At 33.6% G+C, this 20,311-nt stretch overlaps 2 protein-coding genes across 2 annotated transcripts; both read left to right on the plus strand.

Annotated features, from left to right (window-relative positions):
- The first annotated feature begins 3,643 nt into the window (after positions 1–3,643).
- LOC131955213 (cysteinyl leukotriene receptor 1-like) lies at positions 3,644–7,148 on the plus strand. Its single transcript, XM_059319234.1, has 5 exons — positions 3,644–3,911; positions 4,304–4,430; positions 4,756–4,843; positions 5,321–5,469; positions 6,827–7,148. The coding sequence occupies exons 1-5, from the start codon at positions 3,644–3,646 to the stop codon at positions 7,146–7,148; spliced, it is 954 nt and encodes a 317-aa protein (XP_059175217.1).
- A 2,943-nt stretch (positions 7,149–10,091) lies between these two features.
- LOC131955214 (uncharacterized) lies at positions 10,092–19,678 on the plus strand. The gene is made up of 6 exons (XM_059319235.1): positions 10,092–10,359; positions 11,174–11,300; positions 12,424–12,645; positions 17,092–17,360; positions 17,780–17,906; positions 19,573–19,678. Exons 1-6 carry the CDS (start codon positions 10,092–10,094, stop codon positions 19,676–19,678), a joined length of 1,119 nt encoding a protein of 372 aa, XP_059175218.1.
- The last annotated feature ends 633 nt before the right edge of the window (positions 19,679–20,311 follow it).

A 20,311-nucleotide genomic window follows, 5' to 3' on the forward strand; every position in this document is an offset into this window, starting at 1 on the left:
CAAATCAAAACATTTTTGGCTCCGTCTGCAACGTTGATGATAAATTTAACGGGACAGCTTTGCATAAAATAAATGCAATTATTTTTGTATTATTTTTTATAACGGTATCTAGCGTTCTTGTTGTTTTGTATGTTAAGATTTGGTTTAGAGCGAAACGGCATCGCAAACTAAGCACATGCGCAAAGGGAGTTCTTGAACATGAAATGGAAATGAAGAGTTTTGCAGATGTATCTTGCAAACCGACATCAAACACTTGCACGAATACAACCTCCACTTTAGAAAGCGTCAATGAAGAAAAAGAACCAGGTAAAAACATCAAAACACACGAACCATCGACGTCATTTCCATTTCAGTGTTTTGAGTTTAAAAGAAAGAAACAAGGTACAATGCTAATTTCAAGTGTTCGCACTGTTCAGGAATCATCAAATGATCGCCACAGAGACCCTAAGAATATCGAACCTGAACAAAGGGATAGGGCTAACTCTATAAGAAACAGAGCACTATCTAAAAGTTGTGAGTGTCTTGATTTTAGCTCTCCTGCAGGCAACCCATCGCCCCATCAAACCACCTACCCATCCATATTAAAGAAATCAGCGAGTTCAGCTAACCATTTCTCAAGCGACCTCAACATCTTGAAGTCTTGTGAAAAAGTCGAAACAACTAGACTAAAAAGATCAGTAACTCTGGGTACATTTGATGTTAACGAAAATTTTAGCACACAAAACAAAAAGTTAAAAATAAACACCAAAATACTAAAAAGACGTCGTGGTTCAGGAAGGATAACTTGTATGCTTGTGACCATCAGTTCTATCTACATTTTAAGCTTACTCCCCTTTATGGTGTTCAACGCTATAAAAACTGTCGCTCCGGAATTTCCCGAATCAATGAACTTCCATGTACAGAGCTTGTATCAACTTTTGTTTAAATCGTATTTGATAAACACGGCTGTCAACCCCATTGTGTATAGTTTTTGTGATGTCAAGTTTAGAACGGAATGTTTGAGTCAGTTTAAAAGTTAAAAGAATAACTTGTAATTAGCAAAGTACTTACACGTATTGACAAAGCATAGTGTGGTGACAGAGAATTTTAATTTATCTTTCTGTATATATGATCTTGTTTAAAACGATAAATTTTCATTTATCAAGAGTATGAGTAATATATATATATATATATATATATTTATTTGATGTTCTTTATACAAATCATTGTTTTTTTAATACACGCTTCATTGATGGTTCTTATACAAATTTCATTTAATTGTTCCCATAAGAATTTCTAATACACATTTCAATTTTCTAACACGTTTCTTTAATTATTTCTAAAATAACTTTTAAAAAAAATATTATTTTAATTTAAAATATATTTTAAATATATATGGTCAGCCAAATAGCATTGGGCTTTTATAGTCATTTACGTATAAAGATGATGACGATCTCTATATGTCGAGCTACATCTTACAGATATACTCTACTTCAACAACCGCATGTGCTTCGGGTCGATACGTGTAGTAATTTAGTCTTTTGTCAGTTGGGTCATATCAAAATACATAAATAGATTTGCAACAAATCTGATTACAGATATAGACATTTTTACATTCTCGTATACGACGTAAAGAGAAAGTATTGTAATATTGCAAAAAAAATCGAAATTTTTAAAAATCTCGACGTTTTACACCTCCATGAGTTGGAAAAACATAGTTTTGCAATTTTGTCCGTATGTCTCTCTCTGTGTGTATGTGTGTGTGTGTGTGTGTATGTAAGTATGTATGTATGTTTGTGAACACGATAATTTGAGTACCGCTACAGCTAGATGATAAAATTTCATATTGAAGTATAACGTCAAATTTGTAATTCTGTATCGATATTTCAGTGTTTTTCGGTTACCAGATATGTTGCTTATTCTACTTCCAATTTTTCAAAAGCCGATTTCTCAAAAAAAAAATATGAATTTATAAAGTACTAAATATATTACGCACTATTATACACATATTGTTTGGAGTTCACTTGGTGCGCAATGCATTTTTTACGAGATTCTATTCTACTTTTAAAAGTTTGAGTAATTAAAAATGGAATAAAAATTATGTCTATATAGCGAGTTTACGTAGTTTTATATAAGAATATTCGAGAAAGTTTAGGGGAGATCACTCCCGGTTTATTTTAGATGATTATATTATGAGTGCATCAAGTGGTTTAAATTCGAATATTAGCAAAGGACTCTCTAAATGTAAAAAGTTTTTATTTAGGAACTTTTTTTACAAATAGATACAGTCATCGATAAATCAGAAATACATTTTTAAAGTGTTACTTTGCTATGAAAAAAAAATCATTTGTTAGTCCAGATTAAAAGTTTTAATTAGCAAGCTGTCTCAATTGTTGATTGTGTGTCTTTTATCTAAATTAATTTTATGTCTATCAGTTTTGAGCTACAAAGCACTTTCGATTTATTGAGCCAGCAACAACATCTACATACAACTCATTAACAGTGAGTCAACATCATCTCTAGTTAAATTTAACTAACTTTTCAAGTATAAAGTTTAAAGTATAGCCTAATTTCAACGGGCATGTAACAGATTTGTTCAATTTCAATTGTCTAAAAAACGTAACAGGAACACGGAAAAGAACGCGGAATTTTTTAACTAAAGATGAAAACATTGGACCCACATTAAAAAAAAAAGTTTCACACCTTAAGCAATCTTTGATAATGACTTTGGAAAGAAAAATAAATAGCTTAAAATTGCTAAACTGAGGGGGCGAACCAAAGCAGTCCGAATGAGAGTTGGACTAGTTTGCGTCACAAGGTTTCACTGGATTACGTTTTCTTCTAACTGAATATACATTTTTCAGAATTTAGTTAAAAAAAAATCTTCAACTTTATATGTTCACCTAGCCTGTGAACATTGAAAATTGAAACAACATGTACTACGTTGTTTGTTTTTTTCCATTGATGACGATTTAATTGAATATTGACCTATGTCATGGTTCAATGGTCTTAATTAAATTCAGACAGCTGTATAATTTGTCTCAATAAACCAAGACTTTACTGAAAGGTCAGGTAAGTTTATCGACTTCCATTTCTTGATTTTTCTGTAATCATATTTTAATAAGTGTATATTGTCAAATAAAATGATATAAGTGATTTTTCTGTAATCATATTTTAATAAGTGTATATTGTCAAATAAAGTGATATAAAGTATAATAAATATCTTTGTTTGTATCGCTGCCAGCTATGGGACAAAGATTGCCTTAGATTTATGGCTAAAGAAAGACGCTTGAGGTAGATAGTTATTAGGACTTAGGTCATGTTTAGTTAGATGGTTACGTTAGGGTTGGGGTTACTAAATGTGACTAAAATTTATTTAACTTAAATAAAATATAAGCGTAGATACTGTTTTTGTTTTCATCATGGTAGGATGGTAAGATTTGTAGACTAATCCGCATGGTCTCTACAATTCCTTGTTTTGAGTAACGGGGAATATTTGATGAATAAGGGTCATTCGTAAATACCCTAACTTTTCCCCGATCTTTTATCAGATAAAAATCATAACCAACTACTATAATAGCATAAAGAACATAATACAAACACTGATAAGGATAACTTGATCTACAGCTTGAATAATTGAGAAAACCCAAAGTATTTTCATACTATGGAGTGCAACGTGTCTACAAATTCTAACGTGTCTAGAAACTACACAGAGGAGGAAAGAACGTGTTATCTAGCACATCTCCAACTCAACTCCACCTACACCATGATACCCGCCATTATTTTTCTGGGTGTCCTCTGCTTCGTTGGAATCATCGGTAATTCCATCGTCCTCTTTGTTTACTCACAGAGGTTCAGGAGTACAGCCTCTGGTACCTTCATCATGGCGATAGCTGTCTTTGACTTGTTGACTAACATAATTCTCATTCCAGGTGAGATCACAACATTAATCTGCTATGACGGACGTTCAGAACATGTATTAGTGTGCTTTCTACTAAATAATTATTATATTAGGTTTTAACAATGATTTTAATTAACAATGTAATCAAGCTTTTGAAAATAGATACGCTTTGAAAATGTATGTTTATTCGTGTAAGAAAATAAACAGATTTTAATAAATTGATTGAAATTAATCATTAATTAAATGGTAACCTCCTTGATGAGGAGAATTGTATAGAAAAAAGATATGGAATTGGTAATTCGTTGAAAAATCGATTCAATCAAATACATTTCTCTTATTAAAAAAATCTATACCGTCATTATCTTCTTCTTATCCCCTCCGAAATTGTTCTAAAATTGAATGCTTTTTTTCCCTTCATTTTAGGAGACATACACGCCATGTTTCACCATTGGGACTTTGTCATGGTATACCCATGCAAGCTACGTCTTTATGGACATGCAGTGACCCATGGTGCATCGTCTTTTTTCTTGGTGGCCTTGGCAGTGACCAGGTGATGTGTTAGATATTATTTTTAAAACACTGTTTTTAGACAAATAGAAACCTGTTTTATTATTATTTCTGCTATTTTCCTCCAATTGTAACGGTATATTGAAATATGCTCTTTATAATATTAACAATTGAAGTTTTTATTTTCTGATATTATAAAAAACGTTTATATTTTTAGAAATTTTACAAATAACTGTAATTGTAATTTTATCATTTTGTGAAATGTTAAATAAAAGATGTACAGATTTTAAGCTGTCGGATATTCAAATAAGACATGTAAAATATTTATGTAAAACATGTAAAACATTTATGGAAATCTTGTGTTTTAGGTACAGAAAAATTTGCAAGCCTTTTAGTAGTCAAGTGAGCGTAAAACAAGCGAGACTTTCTTGTATTGGGCTCTGGATTTTAGCAATGGTTTATCCAGTCTTATACTTTATAGTCCAAGGCATCCAGAAGAAAAAAACACCAAATCGAAATATTTTTGGATACGTCTGCAACGTGGACGATACTTTTAATGGGACAACGTTACATAAACTAAACACAGCTTTTTTTCTCTTTTTATTTATTGCCGTATGCGTCCTTTTTGTTGTGTTCTACATTAAGATTTGGTTTAAAGCGAAACAACATTATAACAGGAAACCAAACACATGCGCAAGAGGAGTCCTTGAACAGGAAACTGAGAAGACCAGTTCTGCAGATGTGTATTGCAAACCGACATCCAACACATGCACGAATACAGATTCGATTTTAGTACATGTAAACAGAGAAACACAAGCAGGACAAAGCATCGAACTGCTAGAACAAACGTCATCATTACCGAAGAGGTTTCTTGAGATTGAAAGTTTGGAGCGAAATACAATGTTAGTTTCTAATTTGTGTCATGTTTCTGAGCCTCCGACTAGAAGCCCCGATGGCATGACAATTAATCAAAGCTCAACTAGAAACAAGGCGCTCTCTAGAAGCTGTGACTATGTTGATCGTGTTCCTTCTGCAGATAAATCCTCATGGGCGCAAATGAACTACCCATCCATATTAAAGAAGTCAGAGAGCGTCTCCAACAATTTCAGAAGCAATCTCAACGTGCAAATTGCTTGCAAAAAAAACGAAACCACACTCGACAATTTTGAATTTAACGAAACCTTAAGCGAAGACAGCAAAAAAATAAAGATAAAGAATAAAAATACCAGAAACTCAGGAGGTTCAAGAAGGATCACCCGTATGCTTGTTACAATCAGTTCTATCTACATTTTAAGCTCACTCCCTTTTCTTGTTTTCAACGCTATAAAAACTGTCGATCCGGAATTTCCCGAATCCATGAACATCTATGTACAGTGTCTTTGTCACTTTTTGCTTAGATCGTATTTGATAAACACGGCTGTCAACCCCATTGTGTATAGCGTTTGTGATGTCAAGTTTAGAACGGAATGTTTGAGTCAATATAAAAGAATAATTTGTCATTAAAGAAAAGTATTATATATATATATATATATATATATATATATAATGTATAAACTAAATGTTATATATACAAATATGTATAATACATAGGAATAAGTTATATATTTTTTTTCATTAATTTTGATTGGGACCATCCACTATACCATCCACTCTACTATCTTTTCTGCAATGCGCTCTGACATCTATTCTAACATCCACTATAGCGTAAAATACATCATCCTCTATACCATCAACTATATTATCCACCACCACATCCACTATAAACATCCACTTTACCATCCACCATGTCATCTATTACACCAGTATTATTACAAAACGTACCCTTTTGTGCTTCTAACTATATAAATGATGGCTCCCGGTCAACCCCCCCCCCGACATAAACCCACTGGACATAAACCCCCCGCGACATAATCCCCCTGGACATAATCCCCCGCGACATAATCCCCCTGGACAAAACCCCCGCGACATAAACCCTCTGGATAAGAACCCCCCGACTGAGGTTTATATAAGGAAATAATAACGATGTTTAGAACACACAAAAAAAAGTAAATAAATTAATGTAATTTTTAACGACTAACGATTGTGGTGCCGAGTCAAAAGTAGGATGTTTTAGTTTGGATAAAGAACAACCTTAGGTTATTTAAGGTTAATCAGCACTGCTTTATGGTTGGTAGGCCCCTACATTCAAAACAGCTCCTGCATTGTTTCACAACTGTACACAGTCCATACATTGGTCAATGGAGGGACCGTTCCATGTGTTTATGCTTTACTTAAAAACGAAACACATGAAACATACACAGCACTCTTACAACAACAAACGTTCATTAATACAAACCTGCAAGCAATTTCTTTTATTAATGACTTTGAAATGGCTGTGATAAAAAGTGTTGAAAGGGTATTTCTAGATTGTGACATAAAAGGATGCTTTTTCCATCTTAGCCAAAACATATACAGAAAAATACAGGACTCTAGTCTTCAACAACGTTCCCAACTTGATAGTGAATTTGCTCTCAAGTTCAGAATGCTACCTGTGTTGGCTTTTGTGGCCATGAACACACGAGTTATGCCTTTAAAAAATTATCGGAAATTTTCCCCCTTGAAGCAATGCCGCTTGCAGACTGTTTCAAGGACTACTATATTGGCAGACCACAACGTAGACGTCGGAGACAACCTATTTCCAGTTGATATGTGGAACATGCAGACACGTGTTGAAGACCATATGCCAAAATTAAACAACTCATTTGAAGGCTGGCCATTGTAGAGTATTTGCGAGGCATCGCTCAAAATCTCTCTTTTTAAAAACTGTTTTTTTCTAATGTTTATTGTGTTTTTAATTATTAATTTTTGGTTCCCATCATCCATGGTTTTTCGTTATATAAACCTCAATTGGGTTTTTTTGTCCAGGGGGTTTTAATTCGCGAGGGTTCATGTCCAGGGGGTTAATGTCGGGGGGAGGGGGGGGGGTTTCCAGGTGGGTTTTATCCAGGTTTTTTTTGCATCATCTAATCATTCGTTTAAAATCTTACAAAATCACAATAACCTAATTTTATCTTTATTGTTATTGTCATTAATGCTTGGTAAAGCTTGCATAAACGCGTTGCTTTTATAAAATGTTTTACTTCACATTTCATTGATTTTTTTCTTATACACATTAAATTAATTTTTCCAATAAGAAGTTAAATAAACCGGGAGTGATCTCCCCTGAAATTTCTCGAATATTCTTATATGAAACAACAGGGAATGGCAACTCGGGATATAGACATGACTTTTCACTCATTTTAAATACTTAAACTTTTTAAAATAGAATAAAATCTCGTAGAAAAAAGAATTGCACACCAAGTGAACGTCATATAAAATGTGAAAAATATTGCGGAATATTATTAGTACTTTATAAATTCTCATGCGTTTTTTGAGAAATCGTAAATAGCAAAAATTATTACTTACGGTCAACGGAAATTACTCAAAATTTGACAGAAGGCAGAGAATTAGATCTTTTACTTACATGTGAAATTTCATTTATCCATCTGAAACAGTTATAGGGTTTTGAAAAATTCAAGGTAGAAAAAGTTCCACTTTCGTTTATTGGAAATCGCTCAAATGTTGATACGGATCTACGATTGCGATATAATACTTATATATGAAATTTCATCAACCTAGCTGTAACGGTACTCAAGTTATCGTGTTTACATACACACACACACAGACATAAGAACAGAATTGGATAATCTAGTTTTTCCGACTCCATTACGCAAAAAACGCCAAAAGTTTGATATATTTGGATTTATAATTTTTGCCCGATTAAAATAAGTCCTCTACATCCCGGATGTGATGAAGGACTGAGGAGTAAAACGGTGAAAACTGTCCAAATATTTAATGTGATTTTTGTGCACGATTACAAGAATTTCTCTATACTACGTATATACGAGAAAGTAAAAATACATCAGCATTAATATTATTTTAATTTATAGTAGACTTTAAATGTTGATGGTAAGTCATCAAGCATTTGAATTTTATGGTCATTATTGGATAAATCTAGTGATGCTCTTTACATTTCGAGAAACGACTTACAGATATATTCTACTGCAAAATCCGCATTGGATTATAATTTAGTCTACATTATCTGCTATAGGTTACGTCATGTTAACATAGTTTACTAGATTTTAGACTGTGAACAGGGAAGTAGAACTAACAATAAAATGAGATTTGTCCTTGCTGTTTGCATGTATTACAATTTTGTTTAAGATATTTTCATGAGCAATGCATTATGTGGCGTCTATTCTAAATGCATCAAGGGACTCTCTAAATGTTATCTATTTAGCTACCCTTTTTACAAATATATACAATTATCAACAAAATCAAAACATTTGTTTCGTTAGTTTGTCTACTATGAATAAAATAAAGATGTTCTCGTCTAGTATATTTTTATAAATCTGCTTCAATTGTTGTTTATTATAAGAATGTGTCTTTATCTGAATAATTTTTACGTCTATCAGTTTTAAAACAACAAAGCAAATGTAGGGTATGGAGCTATTAACACCATCCCCTCCGCATAAAACTCACTGGCAATGAGTCAAACATCATCAATAAGTCAACTCAAATGCTTTTACTTGAAAAGCAACTTAAGTAAACACTTTGAAATTGTATGTAACAAATACAGTGGATTTTTTAATAAAATGTAACGGGAACACAGTAAAACAAAAATGGTAAGCGATTTTCTTTAACAGATGGAAATTTATTTATCGTTGATGTGAAAAGAGCTTATTCCGAGGTAAGTGTTTGATCCTCAATTTAAGAAAACAGTGGTCAGGCTTAAGAATTTCTGGAGAATGGCCGTTGAAGGAAATGCGCGGCATTCATGGGCTTAAAAGGATGAAAAGAGAGAGAGAGAGAGAGCTGCCGAAAACAAAGTCTGAAGGAGAGGTGTAACAGCAATAATTTTTTTCTTAACTGTTTAGCATGATTAAAACATCTTCTAACGAGGATAGATTTTTTTTTTCGAAAAAATAATATTCAACTTCATAACTTCATCTCACAAGTGCGCTAAAGTCACTGAAAATTGATGATAAATATATGCAAATATATGCAACGTTGCCCAATTGTATAGTTTTTTTTTCTAAATAAATGTCAGACAACATTATCATTTGTCACCATTAACCAATACTTTAATGAAAGGTCAGGTAAGTTTAATGACTTTCGTTTCTTTAATGTTCTGGGATTATATTTGTAGTATATATTTCATCCACAGAGACATACAGTATAGTTACAAATATTTGTATTTAGCTGCCAGATATATGTTTAGCTTAAGGACAAAGTGTGCCTTAGATTTATGTTTAAAGCGAGATTGCTATTAGGACTAGTATTTGACTTATTTCAATGGTTATGGTGTATTTGGGGTTACTAAATATGACTTAAGTGTATTAAAGTTAAAATAAAAGTAAAATAAAGCTCATTGTTACGCTTTCTTCATCGTAGGAAAGGTGGACGTGTAGACATATCAGAAGGGTTTTTAGTAATTGTTTTTATATTTTTGCTAAAAAAAGTTATTCGTAGACTTCACCTGACTAATGTAATGCATTGTTTTTTCTGATTTAGGATCTAACCCAAAATCAACCTAATAGCAATGCAAAAAGCCTTTATAACCTAATAAGGATACCTTAATGTTATACGGATTGAATAATTGACAATTCCTACGCTTGTTCATACTATGGAGTGTAACGTGACTACAAATCCTAACGTCTCCAGAAACTACAGAGATGAGGAAAGAACCTGTTATATAGCACAACTTCAACTCTACTCCACCTACACCATGATACCCGCAATCATTTATCTAGTGGCCCTCTGTGTGGCTGGCGTCATCGGGAATTCCATTGTCCTCTTTGTTTACTCACAGAGGTTCAGGAGTACAGCCTCTGGTACCTTCATCATGGCGATAGCTGTCTTTGACTTGTTGGCTAACATAATTCTCATTCCAGGTGAGATCACAATTTGGCAAAACTAATCAGCTAAGACGGACGTTTAGATAATGTGTAAGTGTGCTTTCTATTAAACAATTTTTTTTTAAAGTCTGCTAATTCGTAAAATTTCAAGTTGGGATCGTGGGCTCCAATCTGTAGGACGTCCGTAATTCCTCCCATCTCTGATAGGTACCTGACTCACGTTAGGAAAGCAAAGCCTACTGTGCATAGCGCTGAACACATTATTCCATTGTATACCGTGGTAATTAAAACAGTTAAACTCTACTTCATCTGCCATTTGTATCCTTGGCACGGATGGAAAAAGATAATGTACAAGCTGACAACCTTCAACATGTAGTTTACATGTAAGTCAGATGGGTCGGATTTGTGATTTTAATTGATAACCTGCAACATGTATGATGCCGGTGCGTAGGCAGGGTTGGTCTATTAGATCGTCACATGGAAAGAGATTTGAGCTTTCATGCACTAAATAACTTACACTTAACGTATGTAGCCCACTTTGAGTATAACTCTCGTTTACATTTTTAAAATACGTTTTAAATGGAACGCAGTTTAAAATAGTTTTCTGTGTGATCAATTAATAAATGATAAAACAGTTTTTTTTCAATACACACTGTTTAAATTTGCAGTCAATAAATACTATTTTAATACTAGAAATAAAACACATGGTTCTGAATTGGTATCGTAATATTTAGTAAAGCTAACTACATTAGTTTATTTTAAAGAATAAAATCAGTAATTAAATGTAAAACTTATAAATTCCGCCCTCATCAAAAGATGTACTTATCATTTGTTCATGTAAACTTTCTAGGAGACATTCACAGTATCTTTCATTACTGGAATTTTGACATGGTTTACCCATGCAAGCTACGTCGTTATGGACATGCAGTTACCCACGGGGCATCGTCCTTATTCCTCGTGGCCTTGGCAGTGACCAGGTTAGGTATTCAATATTATTAGAGAAAGCCTCTCATTTACACAAAATATTGATTTTTTAAATTATTATTATTTCTGATTATAATTTCCACTTTCTGTTTTAATTTGACATGAGAATACTCAAAGTCTAACTTGACTTTGACTTGGTCCTCTTTGCTCCTTATGGAACATAGGGCCTCCACCATTTCCTTCTATTTCATCCGATCCCTGGATAATAATTTTGCCGTCTCCCAAGACATACCTGTTTGCTTCAGTTCTTTATGAAGACTCTGCCTCCAGGTCTGTCTTGGGCGCCCTCTCTTCCGCTTTCCCTGAGGTTTCCACTCAAGCGCTTGGCGTGTAACATTTAGGTGAGCCTTTCATAGCGTGTTTCCTACCCAGCGCCACTTCCTCCTTCTTATTGCACACCCAAAGGCTCTTGCCTAGCTTTCCTCCATAGTTCTATGTTCTGCACTTTGTCCTGCTATCTCAATTTTAATATCTGTCTAAGGCATCTGTTCATGAAGGTCTGTATCTATGCTCTGCTTGCTTTGGAGACTCTCAATGTTTCTGCTCCATACATCAGAACTGTCTTGACATTTGAGTTAAATATCCTAATTTTTGTGGTGATGGAGATGGCAGAACTTTTCCATATGGGTCAAATTATAAACCATTTATATGAATTCAATGAGTCGGCGTGGTGAGTTTGGTAAAGTTAATAATCTATACACCGAAACAATGATTCAAACCTCCAGTCATATGTAGCTCTTCTGGTAGAGACAACTCCAAAATTAAACAGCTGCTGCCTTTTAGTTTGCTCTTGGTTAGAAATAGGGTTTTGTGGAAAATCCAAACAGAAAAACTGGGTAAAATCTAAGTCCGACATGTATTACTTAATTGTGTAAAACGACATCACGTCAAAACTTACAATTAACAACATAGAAGAAGAATAAATGAATACAAAATATTTATACAAAAAAAAATGCATTTATTACGAATCACCTTTAAAAAAAAAGTAAAACAGTTAAGAAATAGTATTTAAAAATCATTAGGTAATATTGTTAATTACATAAAATAAGTTTGAAATACAGTTTTTAAAATATATTCTCAATTTACCTAATACTTATTTATATAATATGTTTTCAGGTATCGAAAAATTTGCAAACCATTTTGCAATCAAGTGACTGTAAAGCAAGCGAGAATAATTTGCATTGGGCTCACTTTACTAGCTATGGCAATGCCCATCTTATACTTTATAATCCTAGGCATACAGAAGAAAAAAATACCAAATCAAGACTTTTTTGGCTACGTCTGCAACGTTGACGATAAATTTAACGGAACAGCCTTGCATAAAATAAACACAATTCTGTTTGTGCTATTTTTTATAACAGTATCTAGCCTTCTTGTTGTGTTGTATGTAAAGATTTGGTTTAGAGCGAAACGGCATTACAACCGTAAACCGAGCACATTCGCAAGAGAAGTTCTTGAACAGGAAACGGAAATGAAGAGTTTTGCAGATCTAACTTGCGAACCGACATCCAAAACATGCATGAATTTAGCCTCCACTTTGGAAAGCGTCAATGGAGAAACACAAGCAGACATCAAAATACCAACGACATCATTACCAAAGAAGTTTCTGGAGTTAAAAGGAAGGAAACGAAATACAATGCTAATTTCAAGTTTTCGCACAGTTAAGGAATCATCCAAGGATCGTCACAGAGACCCTGAGAATATCATACCTAAACAAAGACATAGGGCTAACTCTATTAGAAACAAAGCACTATCTAAAAGTTGTGAGTGCGTCGATAATATCTCTCTTGCAGGCAACACATTACCCCATCAAACCACCTACCCATCAATATTAAAGAAGTCAGCGAGGTTCGCTCACCATTTCTCAAGCGACCTCCAGATTTTTAAGTCTTGTGAAAAAGTCGAAACAACTGGACTAAAAAGATCCGTTACTCTGAGTACATTTGATGTTAACAAAAATATCAGCTCGGAAAATAAAAGTTTAAAGCTGAAAACCAAAGTACCAAAAAGACGTCGTGGTTCAGGAAGGATAACTTGTATGCTCGTGACCATCAGTTCTATCTACATTTTAAGCGTACTCCCCTTTATGGTGTTCAACGCTATAAAAACTGTCGCTCCGGAATTTCCCGAATCAATGAACTTCCATGTACAGAGTCTCTATCTTTTTTTGTTTAAATCGTATTTGATCAACACGGCTGTCAACCCCATTGTGTATAGTTTTTGTGATGTCAAGTTTAGAATGGAATGTTTGAGTCAGTTTAGAAGAATGACTGGTCATTTAACAAAAATATGAGTAATATATAGGCCTGTATGTATATACAAATATATATATATATATATATATATATATATATATATATATATATATATATATATATATATATAATGTTATATACGCCTATACGTTTAATGTATCTATAGGAAAAAACTTATTAGTCATAGTATTCACTAGCATCAACTAAACCATCAACTATATCATCCACTTTACCATCCACTATACCATCCACTCAACCATCTACTATCATCTAGTATACCATCTACTATACCATCCAATCTAAAATCCACTCTAAAATCCAATCCACTATCCACTGTACCATTCACTATGCCATCTACTATACCATCCACTTTACCCTCCACTCCACCTTCATCTCAACCATCCACTCCACCATCTACTATACCTTCTATTACACCAGTGTTATTCCAAAACGTTCTCCTGTTGCTTGATATTATCTAAGTAAGTTTTGCCATCATCAAATCGTTAATTTAAAGTCTTAACAAAACTCTCAAAAAACCATCAACTATACCATTCACCAAACCATCCACCCAACCATCTACTATACTATCCACTATACCAGCATTACACCATCCACTATACCATACAATATATTATCCACTATCCTATCCACTATACCATCAAATATATCATCCACTTTACTAGCCAATATACTATTATTACACCAGTATTATTCCAAAACGTACTTATGATGCTTGTATCTTAAGGTTTTGCATTATCAAATCTTTCATTTTCATCGTCCTACCAAAATTCGTGTAGGCCTACCAAAATTTATCTTAAATGCTATTGTTACTGAAGCTTGTTTAGCTTTCTATATACGCGATGCTTATAAGATGTTTACTAATACACGTTTCATTGATGTTTTCTAGTTTCATTGATGTTTTCTAGTAAACTTTTTATTCATGTTTTCTAATACACATTTCATTAATGTTTTCTAATACACATTCACTTAATATTTTCTAAATAACTTTAAAAACACATCAGCATTAATATTACTTTAATTTAAAGAATATTTTAAATGCGTTAAAATTGTTTGTCGTTATTGGATAATGCTAGTGATGATCATTACATTTCGTAATAAGTTTTACAGATATATTCTACTTTAACATCCACATTGGCTTCAGGGTAAAAGAGTGTAGTAATTTTGTCAACATTATCGGGAGTTGGTTACGTCATATCAAGGTAGATAACTAGATTGTCGAACTTACAGTAAGTACAAAAAAAATTCATAAAAAAAAGTTTTAATAACAAGCTTTCAAGTAAGAATGCACTAAAAAGTAGAAAATAAATTAAACACTACTATTTAAATTACTATAAAGAAAAGCGTGGGTCACTTTAGTATCTATTCGATACCTTTATTAATATTTAGGAAGAAACCCACGCTTTTCTGTATATTAATTTAAATAGTAGTGTCTAATATTTTGGAAGACACCCACGCTTTTCTTTATACTTATTTAAATAGTAGTGTATAATTTATTTTCTACTTTTTAGTGCATTATTACATAAAAGCTTGTTATTAAAACGTTTTTTTATGAATTTTTTTCAGCACTTAACATGTTTTATTTATAATAGAGCTATATGATTAAAAACCATTGCTCGCCTATTAAACGTGATGACGCGTTTTATTGCCTTTCTCTGCCCTGTTTTATCGTAGAGCCCTCCTCGCTCCACACCCAAGAGGGCCGTGATGACGCGTGTGGAAAAGTATTATGGGATGGCGTGGTCTAGTGGTAAAGAAATAGACTGCTGACATGACTAAAAACCATTGCGCGCCTATTGAACGTGATGACGCGCTTTTGTAGTTGAGCCCCCCCCCCCCCCCTCCCTTTTACTCTTCGACCAAGACGGCCTACTAATTCGGTCCAAATTTTAATTAATTCATAAAAAATTAATTAGGCGACCAAGTAAGTCAAATTGAATGTCACGATCCAATGTCTTCATGTTTTGACCCAAGTACCAACTACGAACCGTATCTGTCAGTTAGAATTGCCTGCAATTTCACACAGGCGTTTCTATCTAGACAGACAGACAGACAGACAGACAGACAGACAGACAGACAGACTGACGACAGAGGAAGTGAGTTAAATAAAAGCTTTTAAAGAGTTGTGTTTTCTTTTATTACAATTTTTGTTTAAGATGTTAAGCCATGTATTATATGGCGTCTATTCTAATTGCATCAAGGGGCTCTCTAAATGTTATTTTAATTAGCTTCACATTTCACAAATATATACAATTATCAACAAAATCAGAACATTTGTTTCGTGAGTTCGTTTACTATGAATAAAAAAACACTTTCTCGTACAGAAGGTTTTTTTTTTACAATCTGTCTCAATTGTTGCTTATAATAAGGATAAGCAATTTATCTGAATTATTTTTACGTCTATTAGTTTTAAACCAACAAAGCAAAATTAGGGCATAGAGCTTCTAACACCATCTCCTCCACATAAAACTCATCAGCAATGAATCAAACATCATCAATAAGTCAACTCAAATATTTTTACTCTAAAGTTAATTTAAGTGAATACTTTCAAATTATATATAACAGATACAGTTGATGCCCGAATAGAGTTTCCGATAAAATGTAACGGATTCACACACACACACACACACACATACACACTCACACAATTTTTCCTTACACATGCAAGTATTTTTCGATGCGTCTTTTATGTAACGTTTAATTAAATAGATCGCGGTAAAAATATGAAAAAGATTTTTGCAAAACAGTAGATAACATAACACGCAGCTTGTAAAACACGATAACACAAGTGCTATTTACACAAGGATCTATATTATCCCTCGAAACAAATCATTTAAACTTCAATTTTTTAAACTTCAATTTTGTAGTGTACTGACTGAAGCAATAGCTCAAATCTGCAGTACAATGTTTTATTTATTTTTATATCACGTAATATGTATAATAAACAGAATGTAGTATTCACTATTTCACATTTTGTTTTCATACACGGATACTCTTCCAAATTATCATGTAAGTTTAACAACTTAAACTTTGTTAAGTTGTACTACATTATACATTTTACTATCTGTATGTTATCCTGAAGTGGTATTTAGAGAAAAGTAGTATTTATCAAATAATTTGGTTGATTTCGAAGCTAGCGAGAATATGTATAAGGCTAGTTCTCTTATCTATTAAATTGTTATTGAAGAGGTGGGGTTAACCTATTATACTTTTTGTATGTATTAAAAGACTAGAAACGTATTGTATTTTATCATAAGTATTATGGTTTGAATCTAACCAGAAATTGTGAAAAAAAGAATGTGGTGTACCACTAGTAGATATGAAAGTGTGTATACTGGCTATAGGGACGTTATTAGTTGACAAAATTAATACAATACACACCCTTGCTTCTAATTTAAGATCTCACACTAATTATACATTTTACCTCGATAGTAAATCTAGTGCAAAACAAAACGGATCAATATCTTTTGATTGCGTGACAACGGATATTGTGAGAACACCTTGTTCTTAGAATGGAATGCAACGTGTCAACAAATCCCAACGTGTCCAAAAACTACACAGAAGAAGAAAGAACGTGTTACCTAGCTCATCTCCAACTCTACTCTACCTACACCATGATACCGGCCATAATTTTTCTGGGTGTTCTCTATATCGTCGGAATCATCGGGAATTCCATCGTCCTCTTTGTTTACTCACAGAGGTTCAGGAGTACAGCCTCTGGTACCTTCATCATGGCGATAGCTGTCTTTGACTTGATGGCTAACCTGGTGCTCATACCAGGTGAGATCACATCACAATTTAGCATGGAATTTTTTTAATTTAGATCTCGGGCTCTAGTCTGTAGGACGTCCTGGAGTCCACCCATCTCTGATGTCTACCTGACTCACTTTAGTGAAGCACAAGCTACTGGGCATTTTGCTGACCACATTATCCCATTGTATACCAAGGCAATTAAAAATGCATCTGTCCTTCGTATCTTTGGCTCGGATGTTCGCGATTGGGAAAAGATAATGTACAATCTGACAACCTTCAACATGTAGTATACATCAGAGTTTCTTCCAGCCATTTTTTGGAGCCCCCCCCCCCCCCCCCCCGAAGCAAGTCTACCGCCCACCCCCCGAAGCTCATATGTATGAAGCTCATATATTCCACCATCGTTGTCCTTACCTTGTTCATGTATTGCATTGTAACATTTCTAGGAGACATTCACAGTATGTTTCATCATTGGGATTTTGACATGGTTTACCCATGCAAGCTACGCCTTTATGGACATGCAGTGACCTACGCGGCATCGTCCTTATTCCTCGTGGCCTTAGCAGTGACCAGGTTTGGTATTCAGTATTATTAAGAAAGCATCTATTCACAAAAATATATACATTTTTATATTATTAATATTTCTGGTTATATTTTCCACTTTCTGTTTTAAATTGACATAAGAGTACTCAAAGCGTAAAAAATTATAAGAAGTAAATAGTCTACACACGAAACTAACATTCAAACCTCCGGCTAGATGTGTCTCACAGCTGTAGACAATAACACTTCTGGGAGAGACAACTCCAAACTTAAACAGCTGCTGCCTTGTAGTTTGCTCTTGGTTAGACATAGGTTATGGTAGAAAATAAAATAAAAAAGCTAGCTGAAATTGAAGCCTGTATTACGCATAAAGTCTGACATGTAATACTTAATTGTGATGGAGAACATCAAACCTTATAATTAATAACAAGGAAGAAAAATAAAGGAGTATAAAAGCTTTATGCAAAAAAAAAAAATTAAATGATGAATATTTTTTTAAAAAGAAAAACAATTAAGAAAGACTAGTTTAAAAACCATCAGGAAGTAATTTTAATTTTATAGAAAGTCTTAAACATAGTTTTTAAAGAATATTATCTGAATTTACCTAATACTTATTTATGTATTATGTCTTCAGGTATCGAAAAATTTGCAAACCGTTTTGCAGTCAAGTAAATGTACAGCAAGCGAGATTTACTTGCATTGGGCTCACTTTATTAGCTATGGCCCTTCCCATCTTATACTTCATAATCATAGGCATACAGAAGAAAAAAACAGCAAATCACAACATTTTTGGCTACGTCTGCAACGTAGGCGATAGATTTAACGGGACAGCCTTGCATAAAATAAATACAATTATATTTTTGGTATTTTTTATATCCGTATCTATCCTACTTGTTGTATTGTATGCAAAAATTTGGATTCGAGCGAAACGGCATCACAGTCGCAACTTAAGCACATGCGCAAGGGGAGTTCTAAAACAGGAAATGAAGAGTTTTGCAAATTTATCTTGCGAACCGACATCCAACACTTGCACGAATACAGCCTCCACATTGGTAAGCGTCAATGGAGAAACACAAGCAGGTAAAAGCAATAAAATACATGAACCTACGACGTCATTTCCATTTCAGTTTCTGGAATTTACAAGAAGGAAACGAAATTCAATGATAATTTCAAGTTTTCGCACAGTTCAGGATTTATCAAAGTATCAACACAAGGACCATAAGATTATGGACACAGAACAAAGGGATAGGTCGAACTCTTTTAGAAACAAAGCATTGTCTAAAAGTTGTGAGTGCTTTGATCGAATCTATCCTGCTGGCAACCCATCACCCCATCAAACCGCCTTCCCATCCATATTAAAGAAATCAGCGAGTTCAGCTCACCATTTCTCAAGCGACCTTAACATCTTTAAATCCTGTGAAAAAGTCGAAACAACTAAACTAAAGAAATCAGCAACTCTGGGTACATTTGATGTTTACAAAAAATTTAGCACACAAAATAAAAAAATAATTATAAACAACAACATACCAAAAAGACGTCGAGGTTCAGGGAGGATAACTTGTATGCTGGTGACAATAAGTTCTATCTACGTTTTAAGCTTACTCCCCTTTATGGTGTTCAACGCTATAAAAACTGTCGCTCCGGAATTTCCCGAATCCATGAACTTCCATGTGCAGAGCTTGTATCACTTTTTGTTTAGATCCTATTTGATCAACACGGCTGTCAACCCCATTGTGTATAGTTTTTGTGATGTCAAGTTTAGAATGGAATGTCTGCGTCATTTTAAAAGAATAAATTGTCATTAAACATCCAATATACCATCCAATATACCACCCAATTTACTATCCACTCTACCATTCACTATATTATTAACATTACCATGCACTATACCATCCACTATACATTAACTATACCATCCACTATACCATTTAGTATACAATCCATTATACCAACAAGAATACTATCCACTATACCACAACTATATTATCCACTGTACCATCTACTCCACCATCTACTCCACCATCCACTCTACCATCTACTTTAGCATTAACTATGCCATCTGTTAAACCAGTATTATTCCAAAACGTACCCCTGTTGCTTGTAATTATATTAAGTTGGTTTTGCATTATCAAATCGTTCATTTTCATCATCTTACAAAACTCTAGTAGGAGAACCTAATTTATCCCTAATGATATTGTCACTGGAGCTTGATTTATTTTGTATAAACGTGTTGATTGTAAGATGTTTTCTAATACACGTTTCATTTATGTTTTCTAGTACACTTTTCATTCATGTTTTCTAATACACGTTTCATTGAAGTTTTATAATACGAATTTTATTTACGTATTCTAAAAGAACTATACAAATACATCAAAATTAATATGAACTTAATTTAAAGGAGATTTTAAATGTAGATGGTCATCCATGTAGCATTTCAT

This window comes from Physella acuta, unplaced genomic scaffold (genome assembly GCF_028476545.2).
Source record: "Physella acuta isolate Inbredline_101_S28 unplaced genomic scaffold, ASM2847654v3 ptg001058l, whole genome shotgun sequence".
NCBI classification, from domain to species: Eukaryota; Metazoa; Mollusca; class Gastropoda; family Physidae; genus Physella; species Physella acuta.

What these genes read in the sequence shown, in the direction of transcription:
- LOC131955213 (XM_059319234.1), top strand. Translation starts at nt 3,644, where the DNA reads ATGGAGTGCAACGTGTCTACAAATTCTAACGTGTCTAGAAACTACACA. An exon ending in GTGGCCTTGGCAGTGACCAG is followed by an intron (nt 4,431 to 4,755) that starts GTGATGTGTTAG and finishes CTTGTGTTTTAG; the next exon opens with GTACAGAAAAATTTGCAAGC. An exon ending in TACCCATCCATATTAAAGAA is followed by an intron (nt 5,470 to 6,826) that starts GTCAGAGAGCGT and finishes TTTCCATCTTAG; the next exon opens with CCAAAACATATACAGAAAAA.
- LOC131955214 (XM_059319235.1), top strand. Translation starts at nt 10,092, where the DNA reads ATGGAGTGTAACGTGACTACAAATCCTAACGTCTCCAGAAACTACAGA. An exon ending in TAACCTGGTGCTCATACCAG is followed by an intron (nt 17,361 to 17,779) that starts GTGAGATCACAT and finishes TAACATTTCTAG; the next exon opens with GAGACATTCACAGTATGTTT. An exon ending in GTGGCCTTAGCAGTGACCAG is followed by an intron (nt 17,907 to 19,572) that starts GTTTGGTATTCA and finishes CTTTTTGTTTAG; the next exon opens with ATCCTATTTGATCAACACGG.